At 45.0% G+C, this 19,086-nt stretch overlaps 1 protein-coding gene across 2 annotated transcripts; it reads right to left on the minus strand.

Annotated features, from left to right (window-relative positions):
• Nucleotides 1-4,634: 4,634 nt before the first annotated feature.
• On the minus strand, nt 4,635-18,609 carry LOC118398880 (adenylate kinase 7-like). Of its 2 annotated transcripts, XM_052471354.1 has the most exons (18): nt 18,482-18,609; nt 18,215-18,373; nt 17,730-17,844; nt 9,979-10,073; nt 9,692-9,802; nt 9,524-9,607; nt 9,339-9,427; nt 9,121-9,211; nt 8,909-8,986; nt 8,294-8,443; nt 7,871-7,999; nt 7,563-7,668; nt 7,284-7,412; nt 7,097-7,153; nt 6,799-6,996; nt 6,385-6,605; nt 5,367-5,525; nt 4,635-4,996 (listed from the first exon to the last, which is right to left on the minus strand). In XM_052471354.1, the coding sequence occupies exons 1-18, from the start codon at nt 18,566-18,568 to the stop codon at nt 4,961-4,963; spliced, it is 2,094 nt and encodes a 697-aa protein (XP_052327314.1). In that variant the 5' UTR covers nt 18,569-18,609; the 3' UTR covers nt 4,635-4,960. The 2 variants fall into 2 exon arrangements, with proteins under 2 accessions (XP_052327314.1, XP_052327315.1); XM_052471355.1 differs by lacking the exons at nt 8,909-8,986; nt 9,121-9,211; nt 9,339-9,427.
• Nucleotides 18,610-19,086: the final 477 nt, after the last annotated feature.

Here is a 19,086-nt window from a genome sequence, read left to right on the forward strand (position 1 = left end):
AGCATAGCAACGACTACCCCGCGGCTTCCCTGTTCCATCTATTGCTGTTCACTGGACCCTATGATCACTTGGCTACATAGCTGATGTCCGCTGGGCTGTTTATTAATCACGGTACTCCATTTTGTTTACCTTTGTTTATCTGTCGGCCCTCGCCCCGAACTCAGGCCCTGTGTGTAGTTACCTGATCCTCTCTGCCCATTCATCGCCATTTTACCTGTTGTTGTTGTCTTAGCTAATTAGCTGTTGTTGTCTCACCCGTTGTTGTCTTAACTAGCTCTCCCAATCAACACCTGTGATTGCTTTATGCCTCGCTTTAGGTCTCTCTCAAATGTCAATATGCCTTGTATACTGTTGTTTAGGATAGTTATCATTGTTTTAGTTTACTGCGGAGCCCCTAGCCCCACTCAACATGCCTCAGATTCCTCCTTTGTCCCACCTCCCACACATGCGGTGATGTCACCGAGCCTAACTAGTGCCTCCAGAGATGCAACCTCTCTCATCGTCTTTCAATGCCTGGGTTTACCTCCACTGTACCTGCACCCCACCATACCCCTGTCTATACATTATGTCCTGAATCTATTCTACCATGTCCAGAAATCTGCTCCTTTTATTCTCTGTCCCCAACGCACTAGACGACCAGTTTTGCAAGCCTTTAGCCGTACCCTCATCCTACTCCTCCTCTGTTCCTCGGGTGATGTGGAGGCTAACCCAGGCCTTGCATGTTCCCAGGCACTCTAATTTGTTGACTTCTGTAATCGAAAAAGCCTTGGTTTCATGCATATTAACATCAGAAGCCTCCTCCCTAAGTTTGTTTTAATGACTGCTTTATCACACTCCGCCAACCCTGATGTCCTTGCCGTGTCTGAATCCTGGCTTAGGAAGGCCACCAACAATTCTGCGATTTCCATCCCCAACTACAACATTTTCCGTCAAGATAGAACTGCCAAAGGGGGAGGAGTTGCAATTTACTGCAGAGATAGCTTGCAAAGTTCTGTCATACTTTCCAGGTCTATGCCCAAACAGTTAGAGCTTTTAATTTTAAAATGTATCTCTCCAGAAATAAGTCTCTCATTGTTGCCGACCCCCCTCAGCTCCCAGCTGTGCCCTGAACACCATATGTGAATTGATTGTCCCCCATCAATCTTCAGAGTTTGTTCTTTTAGGTGACCTAAACTGGGATATGCTTTACACCCCAGCAGTCCTACAATCTAAGCTAGATGCCCTCAATCTCACACAAATTATCAAGGAAACCACCAGGTACAACCCTAAATCTGTAAACATGGGCACCCTCATAGATATTATCCTGACTAACTTGTCCTCCAAATACACCTCTGCTGTTTTCAATCAGGATCTCAGTGATCACTGCCTCATTGCCTGCATCCGCTATGGGTCCTCGGTCAAACGACCACCGCTCATCACTATCTAACACTTCCTAAAACACTTCCGCGAGCAGGACTTTCTAATCAACCTGGCCCCGGTATCCTGGAAGGATATTGAAGGATATTGACCTCATATCCTGGAAGGATATTGACCTCATATCCTGGAAGGATATTGACCTCATATCCTGGAAGGATATTGACCTCATCCCGTCAGTCGAGTACCATTCAGAAATTATTTGTTGAGATCGGCGTGGAAGAACTTGACTGGCCTGCACAGAGCCCTGACCTCAACCCCGTCAAACACCTTTGGGATGAATTGGAACGTCAGGCCTCATCGCCCAAAATCAGTGTCCAACCTCACTAATGCTCCTGTGGCTGGATGGAAGCAAGTCCCCACAGGAATGTTCCACCATCTAGTGGAAATCCTTCCTGGAAGAGTGGAGGCTGTTATAGCAGCAAAGGGGGGACCAACTGTTCCATTTATATTTTTGTTCAGTGTAGTTGATAGTCCGTGCCCTAGACCCTACACACTTGTGGATGTGACAGGTGCAATCAATATGGTAATAGTTTACCTACTTGGTAATAGTTAATATGGTAATATGGTAATAGTTTACCTAGTTTACCTACATATTACCTACTTGCCCTCTGATAGGCTGGGTAGAAGTTTCACCCTATTACATAGACCTGTCCAATCACCTCAGATTTCTACAAGTGAATAGGGAGTAGGGTCGATTTGGGATTGGGTGTCACGTCTTGACCTTAGTTCCTTTGTTATGTTTCTTGTTTAGGTTGGTCAGGGCGTGAGTTGGGGTGGGCATTCGATGTGTTGTTCTAGTTTTGGTTTTCTATGTGTTTGGCCTGGTATGGTTCTCAATCAGAGGCAGCTGACAATCGTTGTCTCTGATTGAGAATCACACTTAGGTAGCCTGTTTTTCCCACTTGATTTGTGGGAAAAAGTTACTCCACAATACTAACCTAAACGACAAAATTCACTCTGTCACATGATTTTATTTCAAGTAGGATAGCAGCCTACACAAGAAATAACTAATGTTGATAACCATCTAGATGTCACCTTGATACGTTCAGTCTACTACTCAATAGGGAGGACATGAACAGAGAAAGTTTAGTGCTGTTCTGTGTTCACTGTTAATTACGGATAGCCCCCTTTTTTTCTATTTTCGCCCTAAAATGACATACCCAAATCCAACTGCCTGTAGCTCAGGCTCTGAAGCAAGGATATGCATATGAAAGAAAACCCTTTGAAGTTTGTGGAAATGTGAATTGAATGTAGAATATAACACAATAGATCTGGTAGAAGAAAATACAAAGAAAAAAACTAACTTTTTTTGCTTCTAACACCATCTTTGAAAGGCTACAGAAAGGTCACACATCTAGCCATCACTCAGGTTGTAATTCCGATAGTGTCCACAAGATGGCAGCCAGCAGTGAATGTACAAAGTGTCAGACGGATAACTTGAAGTATGAGCAAACTACATGACTTTTAGCGTGAAGTCACCCAGGTACATTTGGGCAAATCGTGAAGGAGACATTCACATTACATTTTTCTGCAAGAATTTTGTCAAATCTGTATACTTGGACTTTGATTTATCTTTTGTGACAGATACAGGGTTTCCCGACACTCCCATAAAGCCCAGCTCATTGGCTATCTAGTTAGCTTTTATTGACCCCGATTGGTGCTTATTTGAGAAAGTTACATTCGATCAAGTGAAGACCGCCCGCGTCATTGGCGTGCCATGAAGGCATCGCTCTCTGAACAAATTTGGTGTCCTATAGGTAAACACCCCTAATTATATAGTGAAGTCTGGTTATGTTCTAGAATCTCTGAGGAATAAATACGAATGTGATTTGACTGGTTGAAACAACGTTTAGGGTGAGATTTTCACAGATTCCTTTCTTTGTAAATTAAACGAGTGGACCTTTTTAGGATATGAAAAAGGATTTTATCTAACAAAACAACACTTCCTGTTACCTCTGAGACTCTTTGGATTGATAAATCAGAGCAAGATTTCAGAATGTAAGTACACATTTCACCTTCAGAGGTGAATTTATCAAACTTATCGAGGTGAAAAGTGTTTTGCTGTTAGGAGCTCTCCTCAAACAATAACATGGCATTTTTCGGAGTAATAGCTACTGTAACTTGGACAGTTTAGTTATATTAACAAGAATTTAATCTGCGATCGTGACACTGTCCCGTTCATGTCACCACACCCCAATAGGGATTTGTTTTATCTTAATTATGTCACAATCAACTTTTACCAGTTGAACGTAGACACATTTTTTAAATATATTTTTCAATCAATATTTTGTACAAATATGCAAATTAGGTGATGTCTCATATGTGCATATTTACATATCGCACATATTCCTTTTTCTGGATGCTGGATGGTTTCACTCCAGCACCGGACATTAGTAGAGCAGATTAAAATACTAACTTATCCCCTTACACTGTGCATAAGACAGTAGTTTTGGAATTGTTAGTTAGATTACTTGTTGGTTATTACTGCATTGTCGGAACTAGAAGCACAAGCATTTCGCTACACTCGCATTAACATCTGCTAACCATGTGTATGTGACAAATACAATTTGATTTGATTTGATTTAATGACATTCATTTTTTTTCCATTTTCTAAAGAAAATGTTATCTAGAATAAAACATTTACAACATATCAACAATTCCCTCAGGGCAAGTCTGGAGAATATATCTTATCATAACCACACACACATCGGTGAATACAGATGCTTCTGATGCTGAGAAAAAAATGTGGTGGTAAATGTCTGACAAGTACACTGAAATTAGACTCCTAAATGCCTACTTAGACCCAATCACCATCTCTTCTAAGTAAGTTACTAAATATAGTCCAGTTTGTAACATTCTCTATGAAAATGGGATTTTAAATTATTATGGGGAAATCAATGCAGTGAGCTTTGAAATTATTGATATAATTCCATTTTAAAGTGGTTAAAATTCATTCAAATTAAGGTAGAATATGATCAGCTAAAGAAAATATATATTTTCATCACGTTTTTGAAATGTTTATATTTTTTTTGTGTGAAAATACTAATATTAATAGACCAAAATACAAACAAATCTCAAAATTAATAAGACGCAAAAATGTCAGCCTGTGATGCCTGGCCTTAAAATGTCAGCCTGTGATGCCTGGCCTTAAAATGTCAGCTTTTTTCTTATTGTGAGTTTTAATCAGTTGAACTTCTTGTTCAGAAAATCACTAGCTCTGTTTTCACGCTTGTTTTTAATATTCAGCCACTGTGCCAATCAGCTGTGGGTTTGTAACTGGATTACAATTCATGCTAGGGTGGGTGTAGAAGAGGCCTTAACACACAATTTAATCAGAATATACATTTCACTTTTTTTTAGTTAAAGATCATTATATTCATAAAATGATAATTCCTCCAAACAGAGCATTATATGTTTTCGTATTTCTTGTGGGGAAAAATAAACAAGGTAGACTTGATCAACACAGAACACTGTCATGACAAAACATTTATAATACCAGTCGACAAGGTCTCATAGACGTTTGGAATGTCTTATCCACATCACACTAATCTTGTGAATTATTCCGGAGGAGATATTCAGCCTGAAATAGATAAACACAAAAATGTAGTATTTAGAAGAAGAAAAAAAAGGACAATTCGGTTGGAAACGTGACATTTCTTTACTGTAGGCCGAGCTACTTCGGTACCTGACAACAATTCACATCTGTTTATTGTGAAGAGCAACCTATATTATTGAAGAGGAGAAGTAGGCTACTACTCTATTGAATCTATTTGCTTCTATGGAAGACATTTGTTTTGCTTATTTCATCAGCCATCAGTCCTCCGTCTACTGGTCTCTGATGTATGCGTGTGAACAGTATATTTTTTCTGTATGTCTCTTTACGGTGACAAATCTGATTTCTCTTTGTGGGATTAATAAAGTTTATTTCTTAAATCAAATAAAAACATTACCAGGAAGTCTACCGGGTCGTCTGGCTTGGCCTTGCAGCACTCCATCATGCCCTCAGTGAGAGAAGGCATTACGTAATTCATCAGGTAGTTCCTCAGGGGGGCGGAGCGAGCCTCCAGCAGCTCGTGCTCCTGCCTCTTCACCTCAGTCACGTGACGGTTCTAGAGATACCCACACAAAACGTATGTACAGCTCAGCTAAACAGAAACTACAGCTCCAGGGTTTACGTCGTTGCTGGTGGCCCACTCTTCCATGGTATACAAAGAGGGGTTTTAAGAGTTTATAGATCTGAGAGGACTGGATAGGGGTAAGCAATGTGGAGATGAGTTTATAGATCTGAGAGGACTGGATAGGGGTAAGCAATGTGGAGATGAGTTTATAGATCTGAGAGGACTGGATAGGGGTAAGCAATGTGGAGATGAGTTTATAGATCTGAGAGGACTGGATAGGGGTAAGCAATGTGGAGATGAGTTTATAGATCTGAGAGGACTGGATAGGGGTAAGCAATGTGGAGATGAGTTTATAGATCTGAGAGGACTGGATAGGGGTAAGCAATGTGGAGATGAGTTTATAGATCTGAGAGGACTAGATAGGGGTAAGCAATGTGGAGATGAGTTTATAGATCTGAGAGGACTGGATAGGGGTAAGCAATGTGGAGATGAGTTTATAGATCTGAGAGGACTAGATAGGGGTAAGCAATGTGGAGATGAGTTTATAGATCTGAGAGGACTGGATAGGGGTAAGCAATGTGGAGATGAGTTTATAGATCTGAGAGGACTGGATAGGGGTAAGCAATGTGGAGATGAGTTTATAGATCTGAGAGGACTGGATAGGGGTAAGCAATGTGGAGATGAGTTTATAGATCTGAGAGGACTGGATAGGGGTAAGCAATGTGGAGATGAGTTTATAAGGATTCCAAAATGGAATCAAATCTCAATGAGTAATGTGAGAGAGATGTTTCCTGAAATGCCACCCTATTCCCATTCTAGTATACTACTTCTGATGCAGCCCATCTCTTACCCACTCCTCGAGCTGTGTGGCCATCTTGGCAGCGGTCTCAGCCTCCCTCCTATTCCACTCTGCTGTCTCCAGTACCAGGCGCTGTGCTGTCTCCTCTACGGACTTCCTCTCCATCTCCTCTCTCTCCTCAGGGGTGGGTCCGTAGTTCCTGGGACGCCCCACCAGCCTGGTGATTTTGTCCATCACAGCACCGTATTCAGGATCGACGGCATTGTTCACCTCTGACAGACAGACAGACAGAATATGAAAGACTGACAGACTTCCTCTCAATGCGTTGAGTTCTAATCAAATCACTATTTACTACAATTACTGGTTCTGATAGTTACAGTTGAATATTAGGGTTTCAAAATGATGCAAAAATCTATCACATGATTCTCTTTTGGTAAATCAATATCTACAGTATTTCGTCCTAACCAATGTGCTCTGGGTGAATCTCCAGCTCGTCAAAGTAGTTCAGAACCGTTGCATCTTCCACGTTGGCCTTTCTAAACTTCTTCAGCCGGGTAAGGTACTCGTCTTTAGAGTAGTGCATTTTCTCTGCCACACTCTCAGGCAGGTTCTGCACCCGCTCCTTTAAAAAGTCATCCGATGCCTCCAGGGAGAAAATGAACTCTGCAGAAGAGACCGACGGGGTGGGGGGGTGGGGGTGGGGGGATCAGTGATAGATAGACATGCAATACTGTGCAATTCAGTTATATTAACAATCACTTACCAGGAATGATCTTCTTGTTGAAGGCAGGCATTTTGGACCTGGGATCATCCAGTTCATCTGAAAAACATCCGTGTTTAAGAGAACAAGCAGGATGACAAGGTTATCTTTTCCATCATTTATTTGAAAAGTATTTTACGATATCATCAACGCTTTAATTGTAAATAACGTTCATTTGATTTATGTTTACCATAGAAGATCTCCTTGGCCTGATCGTAGGACTTGGGGAAGCCGTCCAGGACGAAGCCGTGGTTCCTGCAAGGCGTTGAGTTCAGCTTATCTCGCATGATACGGTACACAAGCCCATCGCTCAGGCGACCTGCAAGAATTATGATGACATTCATGAAACCACTGCATCTTCATAATATAAAATCAAACAAATTATAGAGATGAGGGGCGGAGTCTAAATTAAATTTACAAACATGCTTTCAGGAACAACTCATGGCTGTGTTGTGGAATATTATTGTACCTCCATTTTGCTCCATGCTGTCCTTCAGAGAGTCCAGTTGGTCCTGAGCGTTACTGAGCGCCTCCTCACTCTCTCCCTCCTGCTCAGTGCCATTCACAGCCTCCTCCTGACATATAATGGACAACTCAAATGAATACCTGGATTCATATATTGTAAGTGTACATGTATAGTACAGAGACCTGTAATATCAGAAAATAATAAGGGGGTGCATTTATTTTGATCTGCCACAAGGGGGAGGCATTTCCTATTTTACAAGAGAGAATAAATATGAAGCGCTTTACAAGTGTCATCGGTTTGCTTTTACTGACCAGATGTTGCATCTTCTCATCAATGACCTCTTTGAGGTTGATGTGGTGCAGTTTGTAATGTTTACACAGTTTCTCTGCCACGCTGCTCTTTCCTACTGCTGGAGGACCCAGAAGACAGATTCTGATGGGCTGATGGGGAAACCAAAGAGCATGATAAATATTTTAACCATTTCTGGCTTGAAAATGAGTATATAATATCATATAAAATAATATAATGACACTATCTATAATCTATAATATATATCTATCTATAAGCCTAAACACAGTGCTCATTCTATGTATTGCTGTGTAACAAAGCTTTCCTTCCAATAAGAGACAATACACATGCTCACATTCTAAATTGGTGCTGGGAAAATCTATTCAGTCCCTAGCTAATATAAGAACAGAAGAGGTAAACATACAGTAGTTGGTTTGGTCCCTCACCAGTAGTAATCTCAACAGTTTGTATTCCTCCACCACCCGGTTGATGTTATCAATGATGCCAGCCTCCGACACCCAGTGAAGGTTGAAGGTTTCCTTCAGAAAGACTGGCTCTATCCGCAGGTTGACACTCAGGTAATCCACATCAGCGTTCTGGAAAACAAGGTGAAATTGATGCTCCAACATCGACCAGACCCGGATCTACTGCTGTTCTGTCAATTCCCCATGGTCAAACAAGACCACACATACAGATCTGGGACCAGGCTAGTTAAGATTCCCATAGTCAAACAAGACCACACAAACAGATCTGGGACCAGGCTAGTTAAGATTCCCATGGTCAAACAAGACCACACAAACAGATCTGGGCCCAGGCTAGTTAAGATTCCCATAGTCAAACAAGACCACACAAACAGATCTGGGACCAGGCTAGTTAAGATCCCCATGGTCAAACAAGACCACACAAACAGATCTGGGACCAGGCTAGTTAAGATTCCCATGGTCAAACAAGACCACACAAACAGATCTGGGACCAGGCTAATTAAGATATGCTCCAACTGACAACGGTCATTTCTGAATTAGCTTTCCTAAACCTGAGATGAGGGATGAAAACAGACAGACCGTCAGAACTTTGGTGAGGTAGGCCTCCTCCTTAGGGACTTTCTTGATCTTCCCTGGACCGAGCACAAAGCTTATTATCTAGCAGGGGGATACAGAAAAATACACCAACCATTTTGTAGATCTACAAATCTATTTTAAAAAAAGAAAGAAATGCAACAATTTTACCAACTTGAAATGATCAACAAGATGTCTGTCTGGCTTAGCCTATTTACCTTCACAATATCCTCAAAAGTATTATTGGAATCATCCACAGCGAGGAAATAATGTATCTTTGGCTTGTGGTCGATTACATTCTGAATTACCCTTGTAGACAAAAGTAGACAATATCATATAATTAGTCTTTTTTTTCACCCAAACTCTAGCAGATGCCCTTAAATAAGCAATAATTGAACATCAATACAATGGAATGGACTCATTGAAAAATACAAACCCTGCAAGGTCGTTGACATGAATGGTAGGGATAACATTAGTGCCAGGCCCAAAAACAGGAACTTTTGCAAAGTCCCCCAGCCAAGACGTCTTGAGGAGTCAAGCCAGAGGAAAGAGTGAGACAGAGAACATCCACCGATGTCTTGATAGAACAATAATGTCTCACGTTATATAGTTCAGATGTACCTTGAAGAAGTAGTGGAGGAGGTTTTCTCCCATTCCATACTGAACACCTGCCGCCACAACATAACTGGACAGCTTGGACTTTTTCTGTATGGTAAACAAAAGACTTGTTGGTTTTGTTGTTGTTGACATTGTTGTTGACAATTGCCGAACCCTACCCATTATACTTACGGTTTTGCCCAGTTTGAGCACCGTTTTCTCTGCATTGGCGTGCTCCTTGAAGTTAGGATGATGTCTTTTCCTCCTGTAGTCGTCCTCTGTCAGAGGAATCTCTGGGTCGTTCTAAAGGACAGAAAATATACGAGTAATATTCAGAAAAGTGTATTGACACATATAGATATAGATAGATATAGATCTAGATATAGTAGTTAGTAAGTCGCTCTGGATAAGAGCGTTTGCTAAATGACTTAAATGTAAATGTAAATGTTAGGAAACACAAGATTTGAATAGAAACTTACAGGATCGGCAGGCTTGCTCATTGCCCAGGTCATGACTGATGATATCAAAATGAATATCTTCTGAGACGCAAAACTCTCAATATCTGAGTGAAGAGCTGCAGCATAAAAGGAAGAGGAGACAGCGTCTTACCGTAGGTACAGTAGGCTATATAGGGCTGTCAGTCTGAGAGTAGGGCTGTCACTCTGAGGAGACAGGGTCTTACCGTAGGTACAGTAGGCTATATAGGGCTGTCAGTCTGAGGAGACAGCGTCTTACCGTAGGTACAGTAGGCTATATAGGGCTGTCAGTCTGAGGAGACAGCGTCTTACTGTAGGTACAGTAGGCTATATAGGGCTGTCAGTCTGAGAGTAGGGCTGTCAGTCTGAGGAGACAGCGTCTTACCGTAGGTACAGTAGGCTATATAGGGCTGTCAGTCTGAGGAGACAGGGTCTTACCGTAGGTACAGTAGGCTATATAGGGCTGTCAGTCAGAGAGTAGGGCTGTCAGTCTGAGAAGACAGGGTCTTACCGTAGGTACAGTAGGCTATATAGGGCTGTCAGTCAGAGAGTAGGGCTGTCAGTCTGAGGAGACAGGGTCTTACCGTAGGTACAGTAGGCTATATAGGGCTGTCAGTCTGAGAGTAGGGCTGTCAGTCTGAGGAGACAGCGTCTTACCGTAGGTACAGTAGGCTATATAGGGCTGTCAGTCTGAGGAGACAGCGTCTTACCGTAGGTACAGTAGGCTATATAGGGCTGTCAGTCTGAGAGTAGGGCTGTCAGTCTGAGGAGACAGCATCTTACCGTAGGTACAGTAGGCTATATAGGGCTGTCAGTCTGAGGAGACAGCGTCTTACCGTAGGTACAGTAGGCTATATAGGGCTGTCAGTCTGAGGAGACAGCGTCTTACCGTAGGTACAGTAGGCTATATAGGGCTGTCAGTCTGAGAGTAGGGCTGTCAGTCTGAGGAGACAGCGTCTTACCGTAGGTACAGTAGGCTATATAGGGCTGTCAGTCTGAGGAGACAGCGTCTTACCGTAGGTACAGTAGGCTATATAGGGCTGTCAGTCTGAGGAGACAGCGTCTTACCGTAGGTACAGTAGGCTATATAGGGCTGTCAGTCTGAGAGTAGGGCTGTCAGTCTGAGGAGACAGCGTCTTACCGTAGGTACAGTAGGCTATATAGGGCTGTCAGTCTGAGAGTAGGGCTGTCAGTCTGAGGAGACAGGGTCTTACCGTAGGTACAGTAGGCTATATAGGGCTGTCAGTCTGAGGAGACAGCGTCTTACCGTAGGTACAGTAGGCTATATAGGGCTGTCAGTCTGAGAGTAGGGCTGTCAGTCTGAGGAGACAGCGTCTTACCGTAGGTACAGTAGGCTATATAGGGCTGTCAGTCTGAGAGTAGGGCTGTCAGTCTGAGAGTAGGGCTGTCAGTCTGAGGAGACAGCGTCTTACTGTAGGTACAGTAGGCTATATAGGGCTGTCAGTCTGAGAGTAGGGCTGTCAGTCTGAGGAGACAGCGTCTTACCGTAGGTACAGTAGGCTATATAGGGCTGTCAGTCTGAGGAGACAGCGTCTTACCGTAGGTACAGTAGGCTATATAGGGCTGTCAGTCTGAGAGTAGGGCGGTCAGTCTGAGGAGACAGCGTCTTACCGTAGGTACAGTAGGCTATATAGGGCTGTCAGTCAGAGAGTAGGGCTGTCAGTCTGAGGAGACAGGGTCTTACCGTAGGTACAGTAGGCTATATAGGGCTGTCAGTCTGAGAGTAGGGCTGTCAGTCTGAGGAGACAGGGTCTTACCGTAGGTACAGTAGGCTATATAGGGCTGTCAGTCTGAGGAGACAGGGTCTTACCGTAGGTACAGTAGGCTATATAGGGCTGTCAGTCTGAGAGTAGGGCTGTCAGTCTGAGGAGACAGCGTCTTACCGTAGGTACAGTAGGCTATATAGGGCTGTCAGTCTGAGGAGACAGCGTCTTACCGTAGGTACAGTAGGCTATATAGGGCTGTCAGTCTGAGAGTAGGGCTGTCAGTCTGAGGAGACAGCGTCTTACCGTAGGTACAGTAGGCTATATAGGGCTGTCAGTCTGAGGAGACAGCGTCTTACCGTAGGTACAGTAGGCTATATAGGGCTGTCAGTCTGAGAGTAGGGCTGTCAGTCTGAGGAGACAGCGTCTTACCGTAGGTACAGTAGGCTATATAGGGCTGTCAGTCTGAGAGTAGGGCTGTCAGTCTGAGGAGACAGCGTCTTACCGTAGGTACAGTAGGCTATATAGGGCTGTCAGTCTGAGAGTAGGGCTGTCAGTCTGAGGAGACAGCGTCTTACCGTAGGTACAGTAGGCTATATAGGGCTGTCAGTCTGAGAGTAGGGCTGTCAGTCTGAGGAGACAGCGTCTTACCGTAGGTACAGTAGGCTATATAGGGCTGTCAGTCTGAGGAGACAGCGTCTTACCGTAGGTACAGTAGGCTATATAGGGCTGTCAGTCTGAGAGTAGGGCTGTCAGTCTGAGGAGACAGCGTCTTACCGTAGGTACAGTAGGCTATATAGGGCTGTCAGTCTGAGAGTAGGGCTGTCAGTCTGAGGAGACAGCATCTTACCGTAGGTACAGTAGGCTATATAGGGCTGTCAGTCTGAGAGTAGGGCTGTCAGTCTGAGGAGACAGCGTCTTACCGTAGGTACAGTAGGCTATATAGGGCTGTCAGTCTGAGAGTAGGGCTGTCAGTCTGAGGAGACAGCGTCTTACTGTAGGTACAGTAGGCTATATAGGGCTGTCAGTCTGAGAGTAGGGCTGTCAGTCTGAGGAGACAGCGTCTTACTGTAGGTACAGTAGGCTATATAGGGCTGTCAGTCTGAGAGTAGGGCTGTCAGTCTGAGGAGACAGCGTCTTACTGTAGGTACAGTAGGCTATATAGGGCTGTCAGTCTGAGAGTAGGGCTGTCAGTCTGAGGAGACAGCGTCTTACCGTAGGTACAGTAGGCTATATAGGGCTGTCAGTCTGAGGAGACAGCGTCTTACCGTAGGTACAGTAGGCTATATAGGGCTGTCAGTCTGAGAGTAGGGCTGTCAGTCTGAGGAGACAGCGTCTTACCGTAGGTACAGTAGGCTATATAGGGCTGTCAGTCTGAGAGTAGGGCTGTCAGTCTGAGAGTAGGGCTGTCAGTCTGAGGAGACAGCGTCTTACTGTAGGTACAGTAGGCTATATAGGGCTGTCAGTCTGAGAGTAGGGCTGTCAGTCTGAGGAGACAGCGTCTTACCGTAGGTACAGTCAGTCTGAGAGTAGGGCTGTCAGTCTGAGGAGACAGCGTCTTACCGTAGGTACAGTAGGCTATATAGGGCTGTCAGTCTGAGAGTAGGGCTGTCAGTCTGAGGAGACAGCGTCTTACCGTAGGTACAGTAGGCTATATAGGGCTGTCAGTCTGAGAGTAGGGCTGTCAGTCTGAGGAGACAGCGTCTTACCGTAGGTACAGTAGGCTATATAGGGCTGTCAGTCTGAGAGTAGGGCTGTCAGTCTGAGGAGACAGGGTCTTACCGTAGGTACAGTAGGCTATATAGGGCTGTCAGTCTGAGGAGACAGGGTCTTACCGTAGGTACAGTAGGCTATATAGGGCTGTCAGTCTGAGAGTAGGGCTGTCAGTCTGAGGAGACAGCGTCTTACCGTAGGTACAGTAGGCTATATAGGGCTGTCAGTCTGAGGAGACAGCGTCTTACCGTAGGTACAGTAGGCTATATAGGGCTGTCAGTCTGAGGAGACAGCGTCTTACCGTAGGTACAGTAGGCTATATAGGGCTGTCAGTCTGAGGAGACAGCGTCTTACCGTAGGTACAGTAGGCTATATAGGGCTGTCAGTCTGAGAGTAGGGCTGTCAGTCTGAGGAGACAGCGTCTTACCGTAGGTACAGTAGGCTATATAGGGCTGTCAGTCTGAGAGTAGGGCTGTCAGTCTGAGGAGACAGCAGTCTTACCGTAGGTACAGTAGGCTATATAGGGCTGTCAGTCTGAGAGTAGGGCTGTCAGTCTGAGGAGACAGCGTCTTACCGTAGGTACAGTAGGCTATATAGGGCTGTCAGTCTGAGAGTAGGGCTGTCAGTCTGAGGAGACAGCGTCTTACCGTAGGTACAGTAGGCTATATAGGGCTGTCAGTCTGAGGAGACAGCGTCTTACCGTAGGTACAGTAGGCTATATAGGGCTGTCAGTCTGAGAGTAGGGCTGTCAGTCTGAGGAGACAGCGTCTTACCGTAGGTACAGTAGGCTATATAGGGCTGTCAGTCTGAGAGTAGGGCTGTCAGTCTGAGGAGACAGCATCTTACCGTAGGTACAGTAGGCTATATAGGGCTGTCAGTCTGAGAGTAGGGCTGTCAGTCTGAGGAGACAGCAGTCTTACCGTAGGTACAGTAGGCTATATAGGGCTGTCAGTCTGAGGAGACAGCGTCTTACCGTAGGTACAGTAGGCTATATAGGGCTGTCAGTCTGAGAGTAGGGCTGTCAGTCTGAGGAGACAGCATCTTACCGTAGGTCAGTAGGTACAGTAGGGCTGGGCTGTCAGTCTGAGGAGACAGCGTCTTACCGTAGGTACAGTAGGCTATATAGGGCTGTCAGTCTGAGGAGACAGCGTCTTACCGTAGGTACAGTAGGCTATCTGAGGGCTAGGGCTGTCAGTCTGAGAGTAGGGCTGTCAGTCTGAGGAGACAGCGTCTTACCGTAGGTACAGTAGGCTATATAGGGCTGTCAGTCTGAGAGTAGGGCTGTCAGTCTGAGGAGACAGCGTCTTACCGTAGGTACAGTAGGCTATATAGGGCTGTCAGTCTGAGGAGACAGCGTCTTACCGTAGGTACAGTAGGCTATATAGGGCTGTCAGTCTGAGAGTAGGGCTGTCAGTCTGAGGAGGGCTGTCAGTCTGAGGAGACAGCTTACTGTAGGTACAGTAGGCTATATAGGGCTGTCAGTCTGAGAGTAGGGCTGTCAGTCTGAGGAGACAGCGTCTTACTGTCAGGTCAGTAGGCTATATAGGGCTGTCAGTCTGAGAGTAGGGCTGTCAGTCTGAGGAGACAGGGTCTTACTGTCTGAGGTACAGTAGGCTATATAGGGCTGTCAGTCTGAGAGTAGGGCTGTCAGTCTGAGGAGACAGCGTCTTACTGTAGGTACAGTAGGCTATATAGGGCTGTCAGTCTGAGAGTAGGGCTGTCAGTCTGAGGAGACTGCAGTCTGACCGTAGGGGCAGTAGTCAGGCTATATAGGGCTGTCAGTCTGAGAGAGGGCAGCTGTCTTAGTCTGTACAGTAGGCTATATAGGGCTGTCAGTCTGAGAGTAGGGCTGTCAGTCTGAGGAGACAGCGTCTTACCGTAGGTACAGTAGGCTATATAGGGCTGTCAGTCTGAGAGTAGGGCTGTCAGTCTGAGGAGACAGCGTCTGTCAGTCTGTAGGCTATATAGGGCTGTCAGTCTGAGAGTAGGGCTGTCAGTCTGAGGAGACAGGTCTTACCGTCAGTCAGTAGGCTATATAGGGCTGTCAGTCTGAGGAGACAGCTGTCTTACTGAGAGGTACAGTAGGCTATCTGAGGGCTGTCAGTCTGAGAGTAGGGCTGTCAGTCTGAGGAGACAGCTGTCTCTACCGTAGGGCTACAGTAGGCTAGTATAGGGCTGTCAGTCTGAGGAGACTGTCAGTCTTAGAGTAGGGCTGTCAGTCAGTAGGGCTATATAGGGCTGTCAGTCTGAGAGTAGGGCTGTCAGTCTGAGGAGATAGGGCTGGGTCTTAGAGTAGGTACAGTAGGCTGAGATAGGGCTGTCAGTCTGAGAGTAGGGCTGTCAGTCTGAGGAGACAGCTGTCTTAGTCTGAGGTACTGTAGTCTGAGAGTAGGGCTGTCAGTCTGAGGAGACTGCAGTCTGACTGTAGGTACAGTAGGCTGATATAGGGCTGTCAGTCTGAGGAGACAGCGTCTGTCAGTCTGAGGTACAGTAGGCTGATATAGGGCTGTCAGTCTGAGGAGACAGTCAGTCTGACCGTAGGTACAGTAGGCTATATAGGGCTGTCAGTCTGAGGAGACAGCTGTCTTCTGTAGGGCTGTAGTCTATATAGGGCTGTCAGTCTGAGAGTAGGGCTGTCAGTCTGAGGAGACAGCGTCTTACCGTAGGTACAGTAGTCTGATATAGGGCTGTCAGTCTGAGAGTAGGGCTGTCAGTCTGAGGAGACAGGGTCTTACCGTAGGTCAGTAGGCTATATAGGGCTGTCAGTCTGAGAGTAGAGTCTGAGCTGTCTGAGAGTAGTCTGAGGTACAGTAGGCTATATAGGGCTGTCAGTCTGAGAGTAGGGCTGTCAGTCTGAGGAGGGCTGAGGGTCTTACCGTAGGTACAGTAGGCTATAGTAGGGCTGTCAGTCTGAGAGTAGGGCTGTCAGTCTGAGGAGACTGCAGTCTGACCGTAGGTACAGTAGGCTGATATAGGGCTGTCAGTCTGAGGAGAGGGCTTACAGTCTGAGGTAGGGTAGGCTATAGTAGGGCTGTCAGTCTGAGAGTAGGGCTGTCAGTCTGAGGAGACAGCATCTGACCGTAGGTACAGTCTGAGGCTAGGGCTGCCAGTCTGAGAGTATTTGCTGTAAGTCTGAAAGTAGGGCTGTCAGTCTGAGGTAGGGCTGACAGTCTGAGAGTAGGGCTGTCAGTCTGAGAGTAGGGCTGTCAGTCTGAGAGTAGGGCTGTCAGTCTGAGAGTAGGGCTGTCAGTCTGAGAGTAGGGCTGTCAGTCTGAGAGTAGGGCTGTCAGTCTGAGAGTAGGGCTGTCAGTCTGAGAATAGGGCTGTCAGTCTGAGAGTAGGGCTGTCAGTCTGAGAGTAGGGCTGTCAGTCTGAGAGTAGGGCTGTCAGTCTGAGAGTAGGGCTGTCAGTCTGAGAGTAGGGCTGTCAGTCTGAGAGTAGGGCTGTCAGTCTGAGAGTAGGGCTGTCAGTCTGAGAGTAGGGCTGTCAGTCTGAGAGTAGGGCTGTCAGTCTGAGAATAGGGCTGTCAGTCTGAGAATAGGGCTGTCAGTTTGAGAATAGGGCTGTCAGTCTGAGAATAGGGCTGTCAGTCTGAGAGTAGGGCTGTCAGTCTGAGAGTAGGGCTGTCAGTCTGAGAGTAGGGCTGTCAGTCTGAGAGTAGGGCTGTCAGTCTGAGAGTAGGGCTGTCAGTCTGAGAGTAGGGCTGTCAGTCTGAGAGTAGGGCTGTCAGTCTGAGAGTAGGGCTGTCAGTCTGAGAGTAGGGCTGTCAGTCTGAGAGTAGGGCTGTCAGTCTGAGAGTAGGGCTGTCAGTCTGAGAGTAGGGCTGTCAGTCTGAGAGTAGGGCTGTCAGTCTGAGAGTAGGGCTGTCAGTCTGAGAGTAGGGCTGTCAGTCTGAGAGTAGGGACAGACATTAAGGAACACATCTAGTTCATCGCAGAAATTGCTGTGATTAATCACAATGGCAAATTCTGAATTTGCTCACATTGAGCTGTAATTAAATGTTTATTTTTATACAAAAAGCATTACAAGAATATTGACATATTGATTTTGTCCAAAGTACTGTTTTGCAAAATCAAGCAAATTAATAAAGGTCACTTTTAACTTCAATGTCAACTTGCTTTGACATTACACTGTTGTTTTTATCTGTGTAGATGATGTGTATTTTGAATGTTTTCAGACTGCAACGAAAACACAATTTATTTATTTTTTAATTACAAAAAGTTAACTTGAGTAAAACTGATTAACTCTGGCAACCCTATCTGAGAGTGAATTTATCATGATGGTTTCATCCAACAGATGGACTGGTCCATAGCCTACCTGAAATTGCCCAAGTTGCCTCATCTATCAGCTCTGCTGTTGCATGTTCTGAGATGTTGTAAACCACCACATCACATTTCAAAAGGCTTGGCAGCAGCTGATCTCGCTTCTGTGACTGGAATGGACATGGACAGACGTCAATGACAGGCCTAGATGAAAATTGCATAGCTCTGAATGATGAAGTGTGTGGTTATATCAATATTGTATATTTAAGAAATAAGGCAAGAGGGGGTTCGGTATATGGCCAATACACCACGGCTAAGGGCTGTTCGCACAACACAACGCGGATACAGCCCTTAGCTGTGGTATATTGGTCATATACCACAAACCCCTAAGGTGCATTATTGCTATTGTAAACCGCTTACCAACGTAATACGAGCAGTAAAAATAAATGACTTGTCACCCGTGGTATACCACTGCTGTCAGAACATCAGCATTCAGGGCTTGAACCACCCAGTTTATAGTTGGTTATTAGCTATACTCACTGCATAACATTGTAATGCAAAACTGGGTTTTTCCCCTTCGTTGTTTGAGATAGTTCCAACAATTTGAAAAGTCCCATCTTGAAGTGTTGTCTCATCCTCAGCGGGACCTTCTTCATCTGCCTCCTCCAAGGAGCCGCCAACCATGCAGGTTGACAGAAACTATACACAGTTGCAAAGAAAGTGTAAACAAAAACATTGTCAGCTACATTATGTAATATTTCGCCACATCAAACTCTGATACAAAAACGTATACCGTTGCTACTTTACCTTTGCGATACATTTAGACGAATACGTATCAATATTGTTGACGAAAACCCGTTTAGTTCGGTAGCTTCCTGTCTTTTCATTTGCCATGTTTGCCGTTGCTGGGGAAAGAGGGACGCTTTGGGGTTGCTAACGTCACCTCAGCCAATGAAATAAGTGCATTTGCAAAAGTGAGCAATGAGCAATGACAGCGCCAAAAGAGTCTTGCTTAGATACCAGTAAATTATTAAAAAATACATTTAAAAAAAATACATCATTCAATGTTAATTTCATATTGTAACAAAATGCTATGCATAAATGTCAACTTTTTTACACAGGTTATTTTGGTGGAGTTTTTTGTGCAGAAGATAGCACTTGTTCTCCAGTTGTGTGAAATATTTTCTTTTTTTGTCAGTCACATAATAAAACTCCTCATGACTTCTACCTGTTGTGTCCTGTCATGTGAATGATACATGCCTTCATCCTTTATCTTCCTCTGTGGGAAGGGTGGTGATTGTTTGGTGATTTAAAGTATGTCTTCCTCCAAAACTCAACGCAACTAGTCTTTTAAACTACTCTGTTACGAATAGGACAGGTGATTGATTGTAGGCTATTATACAGTGAGCTCC

The sequence above is a fragment of the Oncorhynchus keta genome, chromosome 19, assembly GCF_023373465.1.
Source record: "Oncorhynchus keta strain PuntledgeMale-10-30-2019 chromosome 19, Oket_V2, whole genome shotgun sequence".
Lineage (NCBI taxonomy): Eukaryota > Metazoa > Chordata > Actinopteri > Salmoniformes > Salmonidae > Oncorhynchus > Oncorhynchus keta.

Excerpts from the sequence above, each read along its gene's own strand:
- LOC118398880 (XM_052471354.1), bottom strand. The coding sequence starts at position 18,568 with ATGGCAAATGAAAAGACAGGAAGCTACCGAACTAAACGGGTTTTCGTC. Across the intron at positions 8,987-9,120 it reads CTTTTGAGGATATTGTGAAG|ATAATAAGCTTTGTGCTCGG; the intron begins GTAAATAGGCTA and ends TCCCCCTGCTAG. Across the intron at positions 8,000-8,293 it reads AACTGTTGAGATTACTACTG|CCCATCAGAATCTGTCTTCT; the intron begins GTGAGGGACCAA and ends TTTCCCCATCAG.